Source organism: Neolamprologus brichardi, chromosome 2 (genome assembly GCF_056152115.1).
Source record: "Neolamprologus brichardi isolate AB-2024 chromosome 2, ASM5615211v1, whole genome shotgun sequence".
In the NCBI taxonomy this organism is placed as follows: Eukaryota; Metazoa; Chordata; class Actinopteri; order Cichliformes; family Cichlidae; genus Neolamprologus; species Neolamprologus brichardi.
Window position 1 is genome coordinate 1,367,729 of NC_142105.1, and position 20,148 is coordinate 1,387,876.

Sequence of the window (20,148 nt, forward strand, 5' to 3'; positions counted from 1 at the left end):
ATTTGCTGCATCACATCCTCACTCTAACATCCTGCCGGTGTTACAAGATAAAACATCTGCAGGAGGATAAAGGAGCTTCATCGTGGTTCAGTGTTTGCTCAGCAACACGGATGTAAACAGAGGGATCAGTTTGTTGAAGCACTGCTGTCTTTAACAGTCTCAATCTTTTTCTTGCATTGTTTGTACAAGGATTTAGCCAACAGATGTGCAGATCACCATTACTGACAGTCTGGTATTATAAGTAGCTTTGCTGTCTGCCACATTTTTTAAATAATAAAATAGATTAATAAAAATAGTACAATTAAAGTACAAGAAAAGACAGTTGTACAAAAGATTATTTTAAGTACTGATAAAAATTATGTTTAGGTTTTATAGAATTATTTTACTAATGATTTTGAGTAAAGAGTACTATTGTAAACTTGATTTATCTAATGCATAATTTAAGATTCTATGTTAATAGAAATTAAAATGTAGTTTCACCTTGAGTAAAAACGATTGATTACGGCAGTTTAATGTCAACTAATTGTTGGTCAGAGTGTAGGTAACAGACATCTTTATTGCTGCCGCAATAAAACATAAAAATAAGACGAGAAAATAATTGGTTAAATGCTGAAAACTGTTTGTATAATATTCAGAGTTGTGTGACACTATGTTTTATGACGCATGAACCTCTAATAATCATGTTGTTAGGCGTAACTTTCCGGGAGCTGCGACAGCTGGAACCGCTGCCGAAAACTGTGGCGGTGACGGGAAAACGGGACGCGGTGTCGTGAGTATCCGCACCGGTGAAGAAGTTAAGCCGAGCGGTGAAACTGAAGTTGTGGGGAAGGTTGTGGATTGTCCCACGAACTGCAGTCTTTACCAAAGGCAACCGTATCCTAACTTTTGTACACGCATTGCGTCACGTCTACAAAGTCGGCTAGCTAGCGAACGTTTGCAGAATATTTCCTATTCACTATTATTGATTAGGTCACAGCACACTAAACTCGCCAGTGGATTACATCAGAAGTACGGAGAAATCCGTACGTAGGAATGCTGTTTTGAGGTATCCTTACTCCAGGTACCTCGCTCTGCAGCACAGCTGTAGGTGGCGGCAATGTGCAGCTTGTTTCAAATCGGTTTTTGGAACGAAGAAGAAAGAAACCAGAAGGAAGGACTGCTCTCTGTGTGATTGGCTGAGATGTGACCAATGGAAAGCTGACAGGATATTATCGCGTGTTCGCGAGCGCGCGCGCGTGTGTTTGGTAGTAGTGTGGATAGTGCAGCAGAATGTTAGGAAAAGTTTTGACTTCGCTGCTTCTTCTCGCTGTCTTCTTCCATGAACCCGCTGAGGCGCAGAAGAAGAAAGAGGTGATGTCTTCAGTGGTGTGTAGCCAAGGAAGTTGTTAAACTTTGGAGGGAGTTTTTCCAACTTCGTCAAAGTTGCACGTCGTCTGTTTCCGCATCATTCTTGGTAGCTAGCTTAAGCTAACAGCTGCTAGAAAGGGCTCAGTTACTCATTATCTAAAGTAGTTTTAGCAGTTACAGCAGTAGCTTAAATAACATGCTAATTTCATCAGTCAGCATTAGTTTGATCACAGTTGTTAGCTCCGACTAACCCAACTACTGGTTGTAAACTTGACTGGGCGTTATTAAACCGGAAATGAATTAAACATTAATTACCTTTATTCTAACGCCTCACGGGCGCGTTTAACTGAACGAAAATAAAATGCATAGACAATAGAAAGACGTTTGTTTTTGCTACTGGAGCTTTAGCAGTTGTGTTGGTGTCTTTGTGTGTGTGTAGACTCTGCTGTCAGAGAAGGTGACGCAGATGATGGAGTGGGCCTCCAAACGATCAGTCATCAAAATGAATGGAGATAAGTTTCGTCGTTTTGTCAAGGCTCCCCCTAGAAACTACTCAGTGGTCATCATGTTTACAGCACTGCAGCCACAGAGACAATGTGGAGTGTGCAGGTAACAAGTAGCAACAGGAAGAACATGCACTGCTTTGATTCCAGCTTCGATTTGTGACTTTAAAACATGTTTCCTTTTCAGGCAAGCTGATGAGGAGTTCCAGGTGCTGGCTAACTCCTGGCGTTTTTCTTCTGCCTTTACCAATAAAGTCTTTTTTGCGTCAGTCGACTTTGATGAAGGATCAGATGTATTTCAGATGGTGAGACATTTTATTCTGTTTTCATAAAACATCTCAGTCAGGCCAACTTGTGTATATATAATGACGCAATCTTAGAGAAACTTTGTAATTTTATAATAATTTAATGCTGGCACTCATTTGGTTTAATGAAAACATGTTTTTTCTTCATAAAATCATTCAACAATAGCTGTACTGGAGCACCTTTTTTTAAAATGAGTGGTTAGATCGCAGACTGCTTCAGTTATTTTAATATTATCACACTTTGGTTTTGTACAATTCATTTGTTTAAACAAATTTAGTTGACCTAAAAATGTGTGCAGTGTTCAACCCCTTGGCTGTTTCCCTGTTGTGTTTGCATGTTCGCCCTGTACCTTTGTAGTAAAAGATGATAAATATTAGAACATATTTGATTACATTTAATCCAAGAGGAGTCTAACTTGGTAAATCCCATCACTACACATTAGGGGTGGGTTTTGATTATCGATTTATCGATTCTGGCTTGGATAACGTAAAATCGATTCATTAAAATCCTGAATCGATTTTTTAATATAAATTTATTTTGCCCGAAATGCCAGAATCTCTGGTGAAATCTCACAAAATTTCAACAACCACCAAACAGCTAAGACAGTAAATGAGAGCAGGAACACGGATTCTGCACAAAGACTTAAACACAAAGCGCGAATCAGAATCAGTGAGATGTCGCCTTTCTCACAGTCGGGGCTGAAAGCCGACAGCTCGCTGATTCTGATCTGTCGGCGGGTCCGCGCTTTGTGTTCACGCCCTTTATGCGCTGATTCTAAAGCTGTTAGTTTGATCTCTCTTCAAACAATATTGACTGAACCAGCAGCAAAAGAAGATCCAAACTACGCTTCACATAAACATCGTCATGAACTCACTCTGACTTTTACTGTTTTGCTTCCACCACGATGCACAGCTCTCTCTCTCTCTCTCTCTCTCTCTGTACTTCAACAACAGTTTCCCTTTCTTCATTATTCGCTTGCTTGTTACGCACAAGTCTACCGTTGTTTACAGCGCAGTCGGTCGCTGTTTTTTTTCCCCTTTTACATGCTTCCGAAAAGAAAACCTAATTTCTGCCGTTCAATACTGAACAAATTTTAAACTTTTTAAAATTATGCAAAATGCAAAACGCTGTGTCTCTAATAAAACCGCTGTAACTTCAGAGGTAATGTTCATGTGTTGATTAATGGTTTTCTTTCGTTTTTGATGTGCTGCAGAATAATTTTATAAAATCCCAGAACAGGAAAATCACCTTCATGTTTTTCTGTTTTATCTTCAGCTACTTTGACACAAAGGCCTCTGCTGTGATGCTCACACCTTTGATAAAGTCTTGCGTGTGTCAGCTTCCTTTTTATAGATACAAAAATATGTAAATGTACTGATCTGAATTATAATATTTCTGACTGTCAAAATTTCCCAGATTTAAATCAAATCGAATCGAATCAAATTAAATCGAATCGTGGATCGAATCGATTCGGGACCTTGTGAATCGGAATTGAATCGATTCTAGAAATCAGTGACGATACCCAGCCCTACTACACATATCTAATCTTCTGATTCTCTCTGTATTTTCAGCTGAATATGAATTCTGCCCCAACATTCCTCCATTTCCCATCCAAAGGAAAACCTCGAAGGTCTGATACGTATGAGCTCCAGGTCCGAGGCTTCGCGGCTGAGCAGCTGGCTAGATGGGTGGCAGACAGAACTGATGTACAAGTAAGTATCAAACGTTTCAATGAGATCAGTGAAGATGTTTGCAACAAAATGAATTCAGACTTCTAATTAAAGCAAACAAACACGAGCATGGTGAGAGCCTCTGGAGTCTACTCTCATGTTTGTGTGTTTCAGATCCGCGTCATTCGTCCTCCCAACTACGCAGGGCCTCTCCTGCTGGGATTCCTTCTGGCTGTGATTGGTGGACTTGCATATCTACGAAGACACAATTTAGAGTTTCTCTTCAACACAAATGTCTGGGCCTTCTCCGCACTGGTAAAAACCATCATATACACACACATGCTGAAATGCTTATTTGCTTTTTCTCTGATCCAAGTTCAGAAAGAAAAGATCAAAATCTTCTGTCGTCCATCTCCACACCATGTCCAAACGCACGTCAGATTATAGTGTTGTGAAATGTGACGGTATACATGGGTGTGCATGTGGCTCAATACAAGTCACACTACAAACGAGACAGAAACAAAGTAGATCTGCTGTAGCAGGTGTAGTTCTCCTGTGGGCGCTTTCCTCCACAGTTACTGTAAGAGCTCTACATCAGTGTGCAGAAGTCTTGACTTTGTTTTGCTTCCATAAAGCCAGACTTTCAGCTCTCCGAGCTGTCTCTTTTGTTTCAGGGTTTCTTTAGACACTGGCTGCTTTTTCAGTCATTTTTGGTTCAGTACTTGTACCTGACAGTTTTCAGAGGACTTAACACTGGCTTATGTGTAAAAAAAAAAAAAAAGGGCATCTAGCTCAAAAGATTAACCTTTGTTGTGTCTACACAGACGAATGATCCAATAATCCCGTCACTTTGCTGCTACCAGCCTGTTGCAATAATACATTTCCCCTAAAAGATGACTCCCAAAGAGCTGTTAGCCAAACACTTGGATATGTCAGCATCTTTTTCTAATTTCGTAGAACAAAATAATATTGTAAAAGTTAAAGTATACATTCATTAAAATGACATGGGAGCAGGAGTTTGTGGAAGGTGACGTGTTAAACACAGTGGCCAAGCTGTCATTGTATTTTACAGTGGGTGGAGGGATTTTGCCCCACCACAATCACATGACACTGCTTCCTTTTGGTGTGAAGGAGAGCCTTTGAGTTGGGTGAGACTGCAACAAGAAGCCGGAGTCAGAAACAGATTGTTCCTTGTCTGTCCGAGCGCCCCGAGCGGAGCGATCAGCACTATTTTATCCAATAAAATCATCTTTCTCTTCCCAATCACATGCAGACATTTCACAACATAACACGCTCTACACGCCAATCAAGTCACAAACGTGTTCCTTAGGCTACGTTCACACTGCAGGCGAAAGCGCATCAAATCCGATTTTTTTGACCCTATGCGACCCATATCCGACCATGCTATGACGGCACAAATCCGATATTTTCAAATCCGATCTGGGTCACTTTCGTATGTGATACTGAATCCGATACATATCCGATGTTTTAGAAAGCGACTGTTTGATGGTCATGTTGCATTAAATCCGTCTTTTACGTCACTGACACAAGACAGCATCGGAGAAGCACCCGAGAAGACATCGTGAACGCTTCCTGACCATCAACTGTTGGGAACAACGTTGGAGAAACGTGAACATTTTATTTGTATAATCTGCAGATTCTGACAGAAACCTGCAACTATCCTTTGAAGCTCCGCTCCTCTAAAACAGCAATAAGGATCATTATTAGGTTATTTACATTATTATGTAAATAACTAAATAACTTAAAGCAAAAATTGGGAAACGTGAAGTCCGAAGTCTTTATATTAAGACCATCAGTCAAACATACTGTTGCTCTGGGTCTAAACAGAGCGCGTTGTGTGTGACGTCTTCTTTTGCGCATGCGGCCGCTTTGAGCGTTCACACTAGAGCGCGTTTGCTGTCGCATTTTATTTGTAGTGTGAACGAGCAGACAAGAAAATCGCATTTGATCAAAAAATCTGAATTGAGCATCAAGACCTGCAGAGTGAACGTAGCCTTAGTGACGCACGAACAGGAACCAATCAGCACGTGTGCAGGGTAAAAAGGTTGATGTGGGGAGGACATGACTGTGTTTCAATAAGAAACATGTTTGTGGAGTGATGTGCATGTGGTGCCTGTAACTGTGAACTGCTTAGTTGTCGGTGGGAAAAGAGAGACTGTGATTGGATTCAGTAGTGTTGGTTGCATGTTGTGTTCTGCTCTGACAGCTGATTGTGTGCCTCTGCAGTGTGAACATGTTGCAGCCAGCGACAGCACAAACTCGACCCCCTTAAGCAGATTTTTAATTTGACTCTCCTTATAATCCACTGACTTATTGGTTCTGTTAGCTAACATAAACTAATGTAGGTCTCTTAGTAGCCACCAACCAACCAACCAGACGAAGGCGTGAAACAGGTTTTAAAACTTTAAGCACTTAAATCCAGCTTCAGACTGTTAAATCAGTTTTTAAGAGCAGGTTTATACATGTAGTGTTTCAGGTCCAACAAGAAATCCAAACATGCAAGTCACAACAATCTAAAGAGCCTAGAAAGGTTAAAGAAAGAGACGGAGCTGCAACCGTTCGAGTAATTCAAACAGTTGTTTAACACACAGCATGTGTGCTTCACTGACACTTGTGACTAAACACAGACCTGTAATACAAACATATGTAGGAGCAACATGTGAGGAAAAAGTCTGACATTAAGCAAACACAGTCTCCAGCTTTTCAATAAAAAGGGCAAAATAATTTCCATCATTAACATTGTGACAGATTAGATGATTTACAGAGAAGTGAACAAAATGCTGCTGACGTGCAAAGAAGGGCTTGATGTGTCCTGAAGATCACACAAAGAGATCACTCTGTGTTTAAAAATAAAGGAGGTCATAAATGTAAATGTACTATATACTGCATGACCTTGTGTTTACAATTCCATTTCAATATTCAATCTTCTGGTTTTGTTAGCAAAAGATAAAGAAATGGCGGCGCTCAAGACTTTTGCACAGTACTATACATGCATGTGATTCAGTGTAACTGGTGCAGTACATCGGATGAGCTGGGAAGGACCAACTGTCAGTTTAATTCTGTACATTTGATATATAATGATCACAAAACAAACTTTCTCCATAGGTTTTGGAAACACTTGCCTGGAATAATCTGGAGACGGAGGAAACAACCGGAGAGCTGTTTCCTTTTTGTGTTTTTGTGATAAAATGTGTGAACAAGTGAACCTCTTACAGTCAAATGAGATGTTTTTGTTCACGTGAAACACCCAACAGCTCCTACGTCTTTGTGTTTTACGCATCTTATTTGTGTTTCAGTGCTTTGTCCTGGTCATGACTTCAGGCCAGATGTGGAACCACATCAGAGGACCCCCTTATGCTCACAAAAACCCCAGCACAGGACAAGTTGTACGACACACACACACGTACACTTCACTCTAATATAACATGTTGGCTCCAACAGAGTTACTACAACTATTTAACAACGCACTTAACTGACGTGTGTCACTGTAAGCTGACTGAAGCGGTCAGGAGATGACATCATCATGACCATGATTGTCATGCAGGTTACCGTGCTGAATGATTGGACGACACGTCTTTAATGACTCGAGCTGAATTTATTTTGGATTTTCTTTATCCCACACATGGCCTCACAGATACTAGTCAGTAGAAACAAATGAAGTATAAAGTTGTAGTGAATAATGATCACTAACGAGAAAGATTAAAAGTTGTGAGCCTGTGTGGAGAAAATCCAAAATAAATTCATATTTGTTAGAGAGCACGCAGTGATGGTTATCAAAGATGTGCGCTGGTCACCATGACGCTCATGGCCACATTTACTGCTGTAATCTTCTGACCAGTCTAAGAAAACACATCGATTTGTAAAGTGAGAGATGTGACTGTGTGTTTTCAGAGTTACATCCACGGCAGCAGTCAGGCACAGTTCGTGGCAGAGACGCACATCGTCCTCCTCTTCAGTATCCTTCAGCTTTCTGCAGATTAACACTTGTGTGGCCGGGTCGCGCAGGCAGCAGCCTAGACCTCCCTCTCACAGCCACCTCCTGCAGCTTCTCCAGGGACACGCTGAGGTGTTCCCAGGCCAGCGATAATCTCTCGGGCATGTCCTGGGCCTGCCCCGGGGCCTCCCTGTGGTGGGACACAGGGGATTTCAGCCATGTCTCTTAGTTGTCTAACTTCTGCATGTTTGACAGAATCACAGGCGGTGATCAGCACACCTGTCTCCACTGTTGAAATAACTTCAGTCCACAGTGTAGCTGTGACACAGAGCACCTTTGTAGCTTTTTCATTTTTCTCAGTTTTATGTGCGACGTTGTTCTGAATCAAACTGTAAACACCACCTGTGTTATTCCAAAATCCAATACAGAAACTTTTTGCCTCAAAACTTTACACACAGGAAAAAGTGAAAGTTTGCTAGCAGCTCTTTCTTCTCAAGCACCATTCGATTTTATTAAAAGTGTTGGTTTACAGCCATTTCCTAATCTGTCCGGAGGGATTCAGCCACATTCAGATCTGGGCTCCTGCTCTGCTGCTCAAGAGTATTTTCCAGAGTGGTCCTGAACCCACTCCTTGTTCTACTGGAAGCTCAGCCTACCCCCAGTCTGAGGTCCAGAGCGCTCTGGAGTTGGCTATCATCATCGTGTCTGTAGATGCATCTTTCCTCGACCCTGACTAGTCTCCCAGTTTCTGTTGCCAAAGTTTATCCCCACACTGTGATGCTGCCACCACCAGGCTTCACCAGGCGGAGAGTCCTTCTGGTGGCTTTGGTCCAACTCCTGACAGGTTGTCCTGTGCCTTTCACCCAGAAGTGTCGCTACTAAGGCCCTTCTGTCCCGATCAGTCAGCTTGGCCGGGCAGCCAGCTGTAGGAAGAGTCCTTGTGCTTCCAGATTCTTCCATTTACTGATGATGGAGAAAACCTCATTAAGACCTTCAGTGCTGTAGAGATGTTTCTGTACACTCACCCAGAGCTACGCCTCACTACTGTCTACAGACCACTGCTCTGACTTGGTGCATGTCAGAGTGTGCCTTTACCACAGCTGGGCCTCAGTCACATAGTAAAGCAGCAGAAACAGCTGCTTAACTTTGACTTTCATGGCAAATAAATATTTATGTACATGTGATAGTTTTGGGTTTTTAATTTTGCATAAATTTGCAAGAATTTCCAGCAGACTTTCTTCACTTGGTCATTTTGGGCCACTGTGTGCAGCAGTGCTGTGTGAGGTTGTGCCAGCTGCAGGAAGCCAAAATGCAGCACAATGATTCCATTAAATGTTAGTGTTGATTCATATCTGAGTATATTTTTTTATTACATTTTTCCCCTGGAGGTACCAGTCTGGTACTTTGGCACAGAGAACAGCTGGGCCCTGTCCCAGTGGCTCAGGCCTTTGTACCCGCTCAGTTTCCTGGCAGAGTCTTGGTTCTCGTACCCTTGTCTGTTTATTTCTGGGGTGGATGGTGGTAATAAGGTAAAAGCTTAGCTGTGAGTAGATGGATGCTATAAACTCGTTCAACCCTTGACCCAGCTGTCAGATGCTGCTGTTACCATGGGAATAGTTCTACTGTGTGAAGCTGCTACTTCAGACTTGGATATTGGAAAGAGAAAGAGTACGTGTACACACACACACACACACACACACACACACACACACACACACACACACACACACACAGATTGTGTCTTCAGGTTGTCTAAGATCATTTTCCAACAGAGAGCAACAAGAATATCTCAGTTGTACGTGCATTCCTGTGTATGATCCAAGTTCTTCTGACCTCAGAGCATCTGTGTACGAATATAGAAAACACAAACACTCCAGTTTCCAGATAATAACTTTGTCTAACCGAACCTTCTCTAAACCACTCAGTAAATCATCCCCGAGTTTGTTTACTTGTCTGCATCATGCATAAGGAGGTCTAATAGCAGAAGCCTGCGTGTCAGTTATGTGTGTTGCAGGTATCGGTCTAGTTATGCTGTTCTTCAGTTGGTTGCTGTCGATCTTCAGAGCCAAGTACCATGGATATCCATACAGGTGTGAACATGTTCATGTTGGATTCTCCTGTTGAATCCACTGCGACTGGATCAGCTGGTGCTTTGTGTCGTATGGACTGAAAGTTGTCTCGTCTCTGTTGCAGCTTCCTGATGAGTTAGTGCTGATCAGCTCCTCCAGAGTCAGAGCAAGTGTAAGTCAGAGGACAGACGTGCTGCAGGGAGCTGTCCACAGCATCTTTGATGAAAAACTGTTTGCCAAGCCATGATTTGTCCTCTGATCTGTTTAATAAAGTCAGTACATCATATACATACGGTGCCTTTTACAATATCACAAGTGGTTCCTTTACAACAACAGAGCTCTGATCGCTGCTGTGCAACATGAACAGTCAGGTACCAAAAGGTGTCTTCTTGGTCTGAACTTTGGCCAAATTTGATTTGTGATTCATTTCTAACCTGCAGACTGTTTCTGTCTTAAAGTGCAGACATGAGTCAGGACTGTTTAGCTCTTGTTGCTAAGACCTCAGCAGACATTATAGTCTGTTAGGATGCAGCAGTAGTACTCAGTGTGCTGTTTGTACTAAAAAGGTTTTGTTAAAACATCAGTTGAGACCATATATGGATCTGTTGGTGCACTTACGTTTCTTTTTTATGTACAAATACTTCCCTACTTTAGTAATACTCTGCTTGGTTTTTACTGAGTTTGTACACTTGTGCTCCAACATACATTTAAATTTAAATGTGATATTTGATTTATTTGCCACAGTAACTGTTAAAGTTAGCTCTGTTTCTGGAACAGAAAGGTTTCCTGTGTTCGGGGTTAACAAGCTAAACCTGTTGTCGGGATCACGGCCCTCATGTGTAAAATATGATCTGTAGAAACAAACGTTACTTTCATTACATGGCTCAGTAAAATCCCATAATCAGTAATCATTGGTGTCTTATTGTTGTGATCACGGCACTTTTGTCTTTAAATGAAAAATGTCAGATGGATGAAAATATGTTGGTGCTTTGTTGTCAAGCTAACTGTTCATACTTCTTTCCAAATGGGCCTCATCTGCAGAGCATGATGGGACTCGTGTGTCTTCACATGACTGGGAGAAGGCTGCCTTTTGTGTGTTGTGTTTTAAATGTGTGTTGTCAAGTTCAACAAAGAGGGAATATTTGATCAGAGCTGACTGTTGCTGATATTAAAGTGTCGTAACTGAGGATCAGTGTGTGTCATAGACGCTTTGCGTGTGTGTGTGTGTGTGTGTGTGTGTGTGTGTGTGTGTGTCATCATCAGACTTGACTGAAACTACCCAAACCAGTCTCAAAGTGTTACTGGTTTAGTTTCTCAGATATGGATTAAGAGGCACATTTCTGCTGCAGTCAAACGTCACACATGATTTCTGGTATTTTTACTGTATAATTCCACATATCGCTTCAGAAAACAGATGTCAGTGTGACACTTTAATATTTTCATAGTCCTATCAATAAGGCGCCTACACAGAGAAACCTTATGAACACTATCTCGGTTGGCTGCTCCCTCTAAACATATCATACATTATTAGTACTGTATGCTGCTCAGTAACATTCAACATTTATTATTTACCATTTCCAGTTCTGTAATTTTTTTAGTTAAAATAAATAAAAAGTCTTAATAAAAATCGAATCAGCTATGACAGTTAAGTGGACAAAGTATAACAAAAGGTCCAGTTGGGGAAATAAATCTGTTTCTTGGCCTTTACACAGTAATTGCTACAGTGCTGAACAGGACAGGCAAAATACAAAAAACATATTAATAATTAATATTATGGAATTAATATTATTTTATAAAATCTTTTTTCACCCTTCGGGTCAGATTATGAGCAGTTAATAGAGACTAGTATATTTTTATTTCGTGTATCTAGTCTTACGTGTTATTTTAACGTTTGCCAGCAGGGGGCGGTAATACTCACCTACACTAAGCCTCAGAAACAGAAGAAGAAGAACGAACCCGGAAAATATTGCAAGATGGCGGAATCGGAGAACAGCAACAGTGTTAGACAGCCATTAAATGTGGACGCAGAACCTCTTAAATTATCAGAGTTGTTAGATCGTGGTTGGAAAATATTCGAGGAGGTCGACAGCACAAACGAGCCTCTCGGCTCAAACAGTATTCAGGTGAAGGTTAAGCGCGGTGTTCAAATGTTAGAGGAAGCCTCCCGGATGGTCGCTCAGCTCGACTTGTTTAGTCGCAACGAAGAGCTCGAGGAGATCGCCACGGCAGACCTGAAGTACCTGCTGCTGCCCGCTTTGTTAGGAGCTCTGACCATGAAGCAGACCACCCGGGACAAACGGCTGGAAATAGTCCAGACGGCCCGCGCTTACTTTATGGATTTTTTAAGGAGATGTGAAGAGTATAAGGTGTCACAGTTTAAACTGCCAGACTCCACGGGTGAAAAAGCACGGCCTGACGGAGGGTCAGAAGATGGAAACGCTACAGCTAATGTAAGTACCTAACTAAGAGCAAGTAAATAGCAAATGAGCTAACCCTCCGGCTGTGTTCATAAACACTACCCACTGAGCGTGGTCGTGGTCAGAACTGGTCAGCAGCAGATGGGTGGGTTTGTTTCTCACTAACATCCGTTCTTGTCATGTGCGTTTCCTCAGTGGGTTTTCGTGTAGAATTGAAAGTACACTCTGGGATAAGTAATTGATTATTAAGCATTTATTATTTTGTGCTGGGATTCTGTTCATCTGGACGTTTTCAGTGGGAGAAACGTTTCGTCATCACCCAGGTGACGTCTTCAGTCTCAGCTGACTGCAGGTTTCCAACCTGACATTTGCATAATGACTGAATCCAGCCCACCGGAGTGGGCTTAGAAAAAGTCCCGCTCAGTGTATCAGTTAGATCACATCATCCTAATTTTGAAATGCAAAAGCATTTTTAATCAAATAATTACAGCCTCGTTTATTCTAAGCACCTGAATGTATATCAGCGATTAAGTTTCAGTGATTTTTATGCGTCATTACAGAAAAACTCCCACTGAACGTGTTTGTGAACAAATTATTATTATATATATAAAAAAATATCACTTGATTTTTCCACTTAGCACCAGCTGTTTTATTCAAAGTCAGATTTTTTTACCCTTTAAATGTCAGTAAGATGACAAACTGCCACCAACTTTTTAGGGGAAAAAAGTAGATAGTTGCAGTTTCTTCACCGTGTAATTGATGAAACCTCTTATTTTTTTCAACCATCATTGCAGATCAGTAACTATGATTTTTTTAAATGTATTTTGTGCATTGTTACTTCTTTTTAGGAATGCCAAAACCCCTCCCACTTGGTGTTTTAGTGGCTAAATATGGCCATTTATTGGTTGAGTTTACAAAATACCATAACAACGTGTATTTCAGTTTGTTTGTGTGCGTGCATGTTGGAGAGCAGCAGGATGTGCAAACACTGGTCCTCACAGACACACTTTCCACAGCCTGTAGGGGCACAGTTCGCACCTTTTTCTCATTTTGTTGGTGGGCTGTGGGTCACGCTCTGACGCAGACTAATGTATCCAGGGATCAGTGGCAGCAGCTGCTGCTGAGCACGGGGGGCAAGGTTGTCACCAGGATGCGCCCCGAATCCAGGAACCTCCTTCACTGGTAGCTTTTAGAGGACTCCCAGTCCTGTGCCTGATCTCCACAGGACAAAGTGTGCTTCATGATTGTGCCAACCAAAGCCAGTTTTCTTCTGAGGAGTTCTCTCCTCTCTGGGTGGAGTTTGCATGTTCTCCCCTGGTTTGTGTGGGTTCTCTCCGGGTACTCCAGCTGAACACTGGGTCAGGTGGCCACTTGGAAGAGTCAGAGGTTTAGGATATATTTTGGTCTACAAACTGATTCCATGATTTCTTTTTTAACTCCAGGTGATTATTTGTACCATGGTTTAATTTCAGAGTGCAGTGAGACATCAAACTGCATCATTCTCAATAGAAAACTGCACAAATGTGGTGTTTTCAAACTTTTGACCTGTAGTGTATTTCAAAGTGTAAAGACTGTCTCCAGGTGGAAAACAGACGGAGCAGATTGTTCTGTAAATATATTTATATTTTCACACATTTTTGACCTTTACAGGTTCTATTTGCATTTCAAGCCACACTGAACATTATGGTGAGAGAGGAGAAATGTTTCTTTGTTTTTAGTTTTTCTACAAAATTGACATTAAAGAAAAGCTGTTGGAGTGAAATCCTCGAGCTGCTGTTCACTTCATGTTAGCGAGTTTTGAAGTAAACAACATTTGAATTGATTGGATGAGCCATAAACCGTCTTGTTGGTCTTTGATCTAAATCACTGGTACATCCCGAATCACCTGTGCCTTTGTTTCTGTATGAACTAACACAGCACATTGAATACATACAGTGTTCATATAACAACAGGTTCTTTTATTAACTGCACTGCTAATGAAGGCTGTAAGTCTGGGTTTATTTATGTCACATAAGTCAGTCACAGAAAAGTGTGTCTGATGGGAAAATGTCCCAAAGCTCCACAGAGTTAAGTCTCACAACCAGAAAGTGATGCTTTCTTTAGAGTGTTTACATGAAAAGTTCACCTGTGTGTGATCTGGAGGATGTGTTAATAATGACGTGACGTGTGCTTTTTGTTTCAGTCTCTCCCCGGCCCAACCAACCTGGTTGCTATGGCAGCACAGAGACAAGCTAAAATTGAGCGGTACCGTCAGAAGAAGGAGCTTGAGGCCAAACTGTGTGATGTTCGGAGAGCTGTGGAGAGCGGACAAGCCGATGATGAAGTCACCAGAGATTTTTACCTCCTGAATGTCCGAAGATGGGTCACTGTGTGTTTGGAGGACATAGAGAGCATTGACCAAGAGGTGGAGATACTCAAAAAGATGGATATGTTTAAGGAGAACGCTCCCAAGCAACCCACTCACCCACCCAGGCCCCCCATGAAACCCTTCATCCTCACCAAGGATGCTGTGCAGGTGAGCTGGTTTGTTGTTGACTGATTCAGGTACATGCAGTCACACAGGTGCACATGCAGCTGGACTCTCTTAATCAGCCTTTATTGTAATTTCCTAAAGTGGTCTGCTCGTTAGTCACCTGTGATGCGTCACACAGTTCAGTGATGTTCGGGGTCTGTGGAGGTCAGTCCATGTCTCACACTGTTGTAACCGTGTCAGTGGAATACGGCTCTTTTTCCCAGTAATGACCCAACACTGATCAAAGCTCCAACACGCACAAACATTTGACCACACAACATGTGATGAACTGGCACAAACGCCGTGAGAATCAATAAGTAATATTGATAATGGAATCTGAATCACTGAATTCTTATCAGTTCCCGACTCCATGTGACTGTAACCCTCTGACACGTCTCAGGGTTTCATCTGCCCCCTGCTCATGTTTCATTGCTGCGCTGTTGTTTCAGCCACTACACTGATTATTGATTATTGATTATTGATGAGCAATAATCAATAATCAAAAGAATTCAGAACGGTCATTTTTCATTGGCCTGTGGAACTTTATGTTAATGCAGTTTTATTAATATAATGCAGTGCTCCCTCGCTACAACACGCTTCACCTGTGTGTGTGCAATTTTGCATGTTTTTTTTTTTTTTTTTTAAACGGCGTATTGTGTCCTGCGTCCTGATTGGCTACGTTCAGCTCGTCACATTTACATAAATCTTCGATCCCAGCAGTGTGACTCTGAAGCGCTGGACTGTATGTTTGTACGTTTTCTCCCCAACAAACAACAATGTCGATGAAACGTCGTCACCTGCAGGTTCCTTTGGTTTCATCCTGTAATACTGGACTTATTTTGAACTTTGAGAGTTTAAACGAGAGAAAAGTGTGAGAATGTTCATGTCTGTCTGAGAAAAGAGTAGAAAGTGTGCAGTGAGGGCTTTACAGCCTTAAAACATCTATAATAATTGTAAAAAGTAAAGTTGGCTACTTCGCAGATTTCACTTATTGCAGGTTATTTTTAGAACGTAACTCCCGCGATAAGCGAGGGGCCGCTGTGTTTCATTTCACTAATGTTACAAATCCTTGAAGACAGGCTGGTAGACCTCAGCCTGCTCTGTGGAGGAATCACAGCAACAAGGTGGGACGGCTGCTACCTAATTTAAACATGGTATCAAACTACGATAACAGTTCATCTGAAGCTTTACTGTAAAAGTTTGAATTCTGCCTTCTGTTTGGATCAGGCGAGTCACGGTGCAGTTATGTCACAGGTCTGTCAGTATGTGGGACTGAATCTTCAGCCCTGCTGAGGATCCATGCAGGCATGGATACTTCTTTATTTTGATGGACACACCATGCAGCCAATTACACGCAAAGACTGGGATCATACCATTAGTGAAAGAAGGAAGGGGGGCAGACATTGTGAAGACAGCAGGTGTAGTGGTGCAGGCCAGGCGGACAGAGAGTGAAGACAAAATGAGCAGCACCAGCTGCATTTCAGTGACGCTGCCAAGCTGAGTGCAGAATGTATGAAATTAGGAGCTGAAATGATCCCGTTTTTATTTTTGAGCCATTTTTTTATTGTGGAGGACAAAAAGGTTTCAAACGTAAACCTCACCTGTGTTCTCCCCAGTGGAAGGAAATCTATAAAGATGAGGCTTTTATGGAAACACTGAATAAAAACGTGCTTCCTTGAAAAAGACTAAAGTTACAGTTCAGTGTTGAATATTCCATCAAACAGAAATGTGTGCATGTACTACACAGACTCAGTGTCGCAGTCTCACAGGTCTGAGTGTGCTTGAAGTTATTTATCATTCCTGTGGTGCTGATCACCACAAACAAGCAGAAAGTTTCAGAGCGTTTCCTACTGATAAAAACCACTCACACTACACAAAGTCATGAAGCTTTAGACGATTAAATGACATAAAAGTCTGGGTGGTTTTCTATAGAAAGTTGTTTTTTACAGCTACAGTTAAAAAAAACAGAAATCTGGAATTGACCACGAAAAGCATAAAAGTGTTGATATCTGAAGTCGGCTCTGATATGTGGATCCACTGACTCATCACAGCGTCAGCAGACTGAACCAAAAACAAATACTGGTAAATGGCCTGTATTTGTACAGCGCTTTTACTAGTCCCTCCTAAGGACCCCAAAGCGCTTTACACACCCAGTCATCCACCCATTCACTCACACACTGGTGGAGGCAGCTACAGTTGTAGCCACAGCTGCCCTGGGGCAGACTGACAGAAGCGAGGCTGCCATATCGCGCCATCGGCCCCTCTGACCAACACCAGTAGGCGGTAGGTGAAGTGTCTCGCCCAAGGACACAACGACCAAGACTGTCCAAGCTGGGGCTCGAACCGGCAACCTTCCGATTACAATGCAAACTCCCAACTCTTGAGCCACGATCGCCACTGGAAATTTAATTTCAGTCTGCTTAAAAATAAGAATTACTGTCATAAGTGTAGTTGCTAGTCCCAGAGCTCATTACCTCTAAAGAACACTGACACTGACATTTACACTGGAAGCGGATGAAACATTGGTTGCAGTTGTTAAAAAGCTCAACTGAATATCTTGAAACGCTGATGAGCTGAAGTTTTCAGGCAAGTGCTGAACGTGAAATCTGATGAGGGATCAAAAACGTAACAAATGTCCCTCTGCTCTTTGTACTTGAACATCACACCACTCAAAAACATAAAACTGTGAAGGTACATTTACTTCATTTAACAAGCTCGTATCAGATCAGTTATTGTTTAAAAAATCTGAGTGAATTTGTTCCGATCTGCTTGAACATGGATTGATGTCTTTAAATCCACGTGTTCACTCTGCACACAGGCTAAGGTGTTCGGGGCCGGTTATCCCAGTCTTCCTACCATGACCGTTGATGACTGGTATGAGCAGCACAAGAAACGCGGAGTCCTGCCGGACCAGGGTGTACCCAGGAAGCCCGCCGCGGAGGATCACGGGGATCCAAGCGAGACGGACGAAGAAGAAAAAGAGAAGAAGGTTGAAAACGATGACGAGGAATCTCTGCTAAAAGCCAGAAACTGGGATGACTGGAAAGACACTCACCGCAGAGGTTATGGAAACCGCCAGAATATGGGCTAGCTCGCGTGTTCAACAGGCTGGTCTCTCACTTCATTCTATACTAGATGAAGAAAAACACCATCGCATCAATAAATATGTACATTCATTACTTTGTCTGCAGGTTAGTTGGTCTGGATGAACACTACTGCTCATTAACTCGTGTTACAACCGTTCTGTTGATTGGATCACATCCTCCTGTGTACCGTCGTGGTTTCCATTTACAATAAAAATACACAATTTGTCTGGAACCTTGAAACCATCGTGCTTATCCTGTTATTATGTCGTGGGGAGTGCGACTCCTCGTTTCCCCGAGGCTTAGGAAGGACTTATCAAAGAGCTCGGAAAGAGTTCGTGATCTCTGACACTTCATTGTCTCTGGTCTGCCTGTGACCTGTGACCTGTGACCTGGAAGTCTGTCTCCGTGCATCATCTGCTCAGTTCAGCTGCGCACTGGAAGCGTTTTGCTCACACACTGATTTGAAGATGATGGCTGGTCTCTGTTTGATTTTATATATGAAGACAGCAACAACAAACTTGTCCTACAGCATCACGACATATTACACTGGTTCAAATCTGTTAAGCTATGTGCATGCTTACTGCTCCCACAGGAATGACAAATAATAATAATAAACTTTATTTATAGAGCACACTTAAAAACCAAGAGTATGCCAAGGTGCTTAACGAGTAACATGATGACAGAAAAAGGACCAAAGTAAGTACTAAGTATGCGAGCAGGTAGCTGTCACTGATCCATAGGAAAGCAGCAGACACAGAACAAACGAGGAATTAAATGAGCATAAAAGTGCATGATATAAAATCATAACAGAAATGTTAACGAGAGGGAAAGGCAAGACTGAATAAGTGTAATAAGTTTTTAGTCGTGATTTAAACGGTGCTACAGATGCGCGGATATCAAGAGGAAGGTTATTCCACAGTACCGAGGCAGCCAGAGCAAACGCACGGTCACCCCGAGACTTCAGCCGAGATCTGGGTTGGTCAGTAAAATAAAGGTCGCAGCCAGGCGGGGCTGACGACACACTCACTGACATCCTCCATGTGCGTTTTTTGCGGTTGGTGTTGATACAGCGGTAAGGAGAAAAACAGCAGCAGCGGTCTTAATGAAGCAACTGCTGCTGCCCATGATTCTGGGTTAAAGCCCAACTTCAGCATTCATTAAGTAAACTCACGGTTACTGTAACACAGTACACTTTATTAAAGTGGATGAAACAGGAAAACAGCTCTGCAGGATAGTCGATCAGTGAACGGAACTACAGAAAGTCTGTTTAATCTGCCTTAGACATGTGTTTTATATTTTTTATTATTAAGTTATTCTCTGCCGATAGGTTTAGAAGACACAACTATGTAGAAACACACAACAGACCTGAACCAAAGAAGCAATGTGTACAAGCAGGCAAAGACAAGTTTTGGAAGTATTTGTACAACACATGCATCTGCAGCCACTAACAGAGCTGTTATCTGTTATGTGAGTTTCCCCAGATAGTCTTGGTTGACATCAGGTGACTGTGAAAGCCACGGTGTATGATCACGCCGTTTTCATAATCAACTACTCAGTCTATTTGTCACAGGACAAACATGATCTCTCATAGCAACTTTGTGATGATTTTACAACTCTTTTACCTTTGACAAGTGAACCCTAACATGCAGCAAAGTGCAACAATGTCTCTGTGTGTGGGTCAAGAGTTCAGGGCATGCCTTTAATAACTTGCCTGTCTGTAAATGACAGTGTCCTGGCATGAATAATCCTTCACACTTTACCAGTAGAAAAGTAAAACAATTACATTGTCTCATCAGGATAAACCTCAAAGACTCCTCTTATGTCTTTGCACATAATAATCACAGAAGAAAAGAAAGGAATTGATTTTCAATTGCTCTTAATTTCAGGAGACTTTCCAACCTGTTGGTTCAAAAGAGCCAAAAGAAAATCCTGATCGATGTTGGAGTAAAAACTAGATGCTTTTATTGGAATATACACTGATAATGCTTACTGTCATTGTAAACCAGTCAGAATACATAAATAACACATTGTGATCACACTGAAGACCACAGACAGCAGTCCAGGCGTCAGGTGGGATAAAGGAGCTGAAACATCACCTGATAAAGAAAAAACAGACTGAATGAATAAAAGAAGACTTCTTCATTGCACATTTTTCACCAATCACAAGCCTCTTCTTTCACTCTAGACTTTTGACCAATCACCGATCAGGATGAATTGCACTACTGTACTGTGCATCCCTTCCTCTCACAGTTTAAGGTCCATATGCAGTTAGCGGTGTTAGAT

The 20,148-nt window shown here is 41.9% G+C and overlaps 2 protein-coding genes across 2 annotated transcripts; both read left to right on the top strand.

Annotated features, from left to right (window-relative positions):
• The first annotated feature begins 697 nt into the window (after window positions 1–697).
• LOC102791632 (dolichyl-diphosphooligosaccharide--protein glycosyltransferase subunit MAGT1) lies at window positions 698–11,039 on the top strand. Its single transcript, XM_087845725.1, has 10 exons — window positions 698–769; window positions 1,787–1,956; window positions 2,038–2,155; window positions 3,728–3,868; window positions 4,001–4,141; window positions 7,144–7,233; window positions 7,739–7,802; window positions 9,375–9,449; window positions 9,781–9,871; window positions 9,975–11,039. Exons 2-10 carry the CDS (start codon window positions 1,814–1,816, stop codon window positions 9,988–9,990), a joined length of 879 nt encoding a protein of 292 aa, XP_087701851.1. The 5' UTR covers window positions 698–769; window positions 1,787–1,813; the 3' UTR covers window positions 9,991–11,039.
• A 762-nt stretch (window positions 11,040–11,801) lies between these two features.
• Window positions 11,802–18,097, top strand: igbp1 (immunoglobulin (CD79A) binding protein 1). The gene is made up of 3 exons (XM_087845732.1): window positions 11,802–12,300; window positions 14,450–14,782; window positions 17,598–18,097. Exons 1-3 carry the CDS (start codon window positions 11,824–11,826, stop codon window positions 17,868–17,870), a joined length of 1,083 nt encoding a protein of 360 aa, XP_087701858.1. The 5' UTR covers window positions 11,802–11,823; the 3' UTR covers window positions 17,871–18,097.
• Window positions 18,098–20,148: the final 2,051 nt, after the last annotated feature.

Bases quoted from the DNA above. Each gene is read 5' to 3' on its own strand.
- LOC102791632 (XM_087845725.1), top strand. From the start codon at position 1,814: ATGATGGAGTGGGCCTCCAAACGATCAGTCATCAAAATGAATGGAGAT. The intron at 1,957-2,037 runs GTAACAAGTAGC...TTTCCTTTTCAG, and splicing joins AGACAATGTGGAGTGTGCAG to GCAAGCTGATGAGGAGTTCC. The intron at 3,869-4,000 runs GTAAGTATCAAA...TGTGTGTTTCAG, and splicing joins CAGACAGAACTGATGTACAA to ATCCGCGTCATTCGTCCTCC.
- igbp1 (XM_087845732.1), top strand. From the start codon at position 11,824: ATGGCGGAATCGGAGAACAGCAACAGTGTTAGACAGCCATTAAATGTG. The intron at 12,301-14,449 runs GTAAGTACCTAA...TTTTTGTTTCAG, and splicing joins ATGGAAACGCTACAGCTAAT to TCTCTCCCCGGCCCAACCAA. The intron at 14,783-17,597 runs GTGAGCTGGTTT...CTCTGCACACAG, and splicing joins TCACCAAGGATGCTGTGCAG to GCTAAGGTGTTCGGGGCCGG.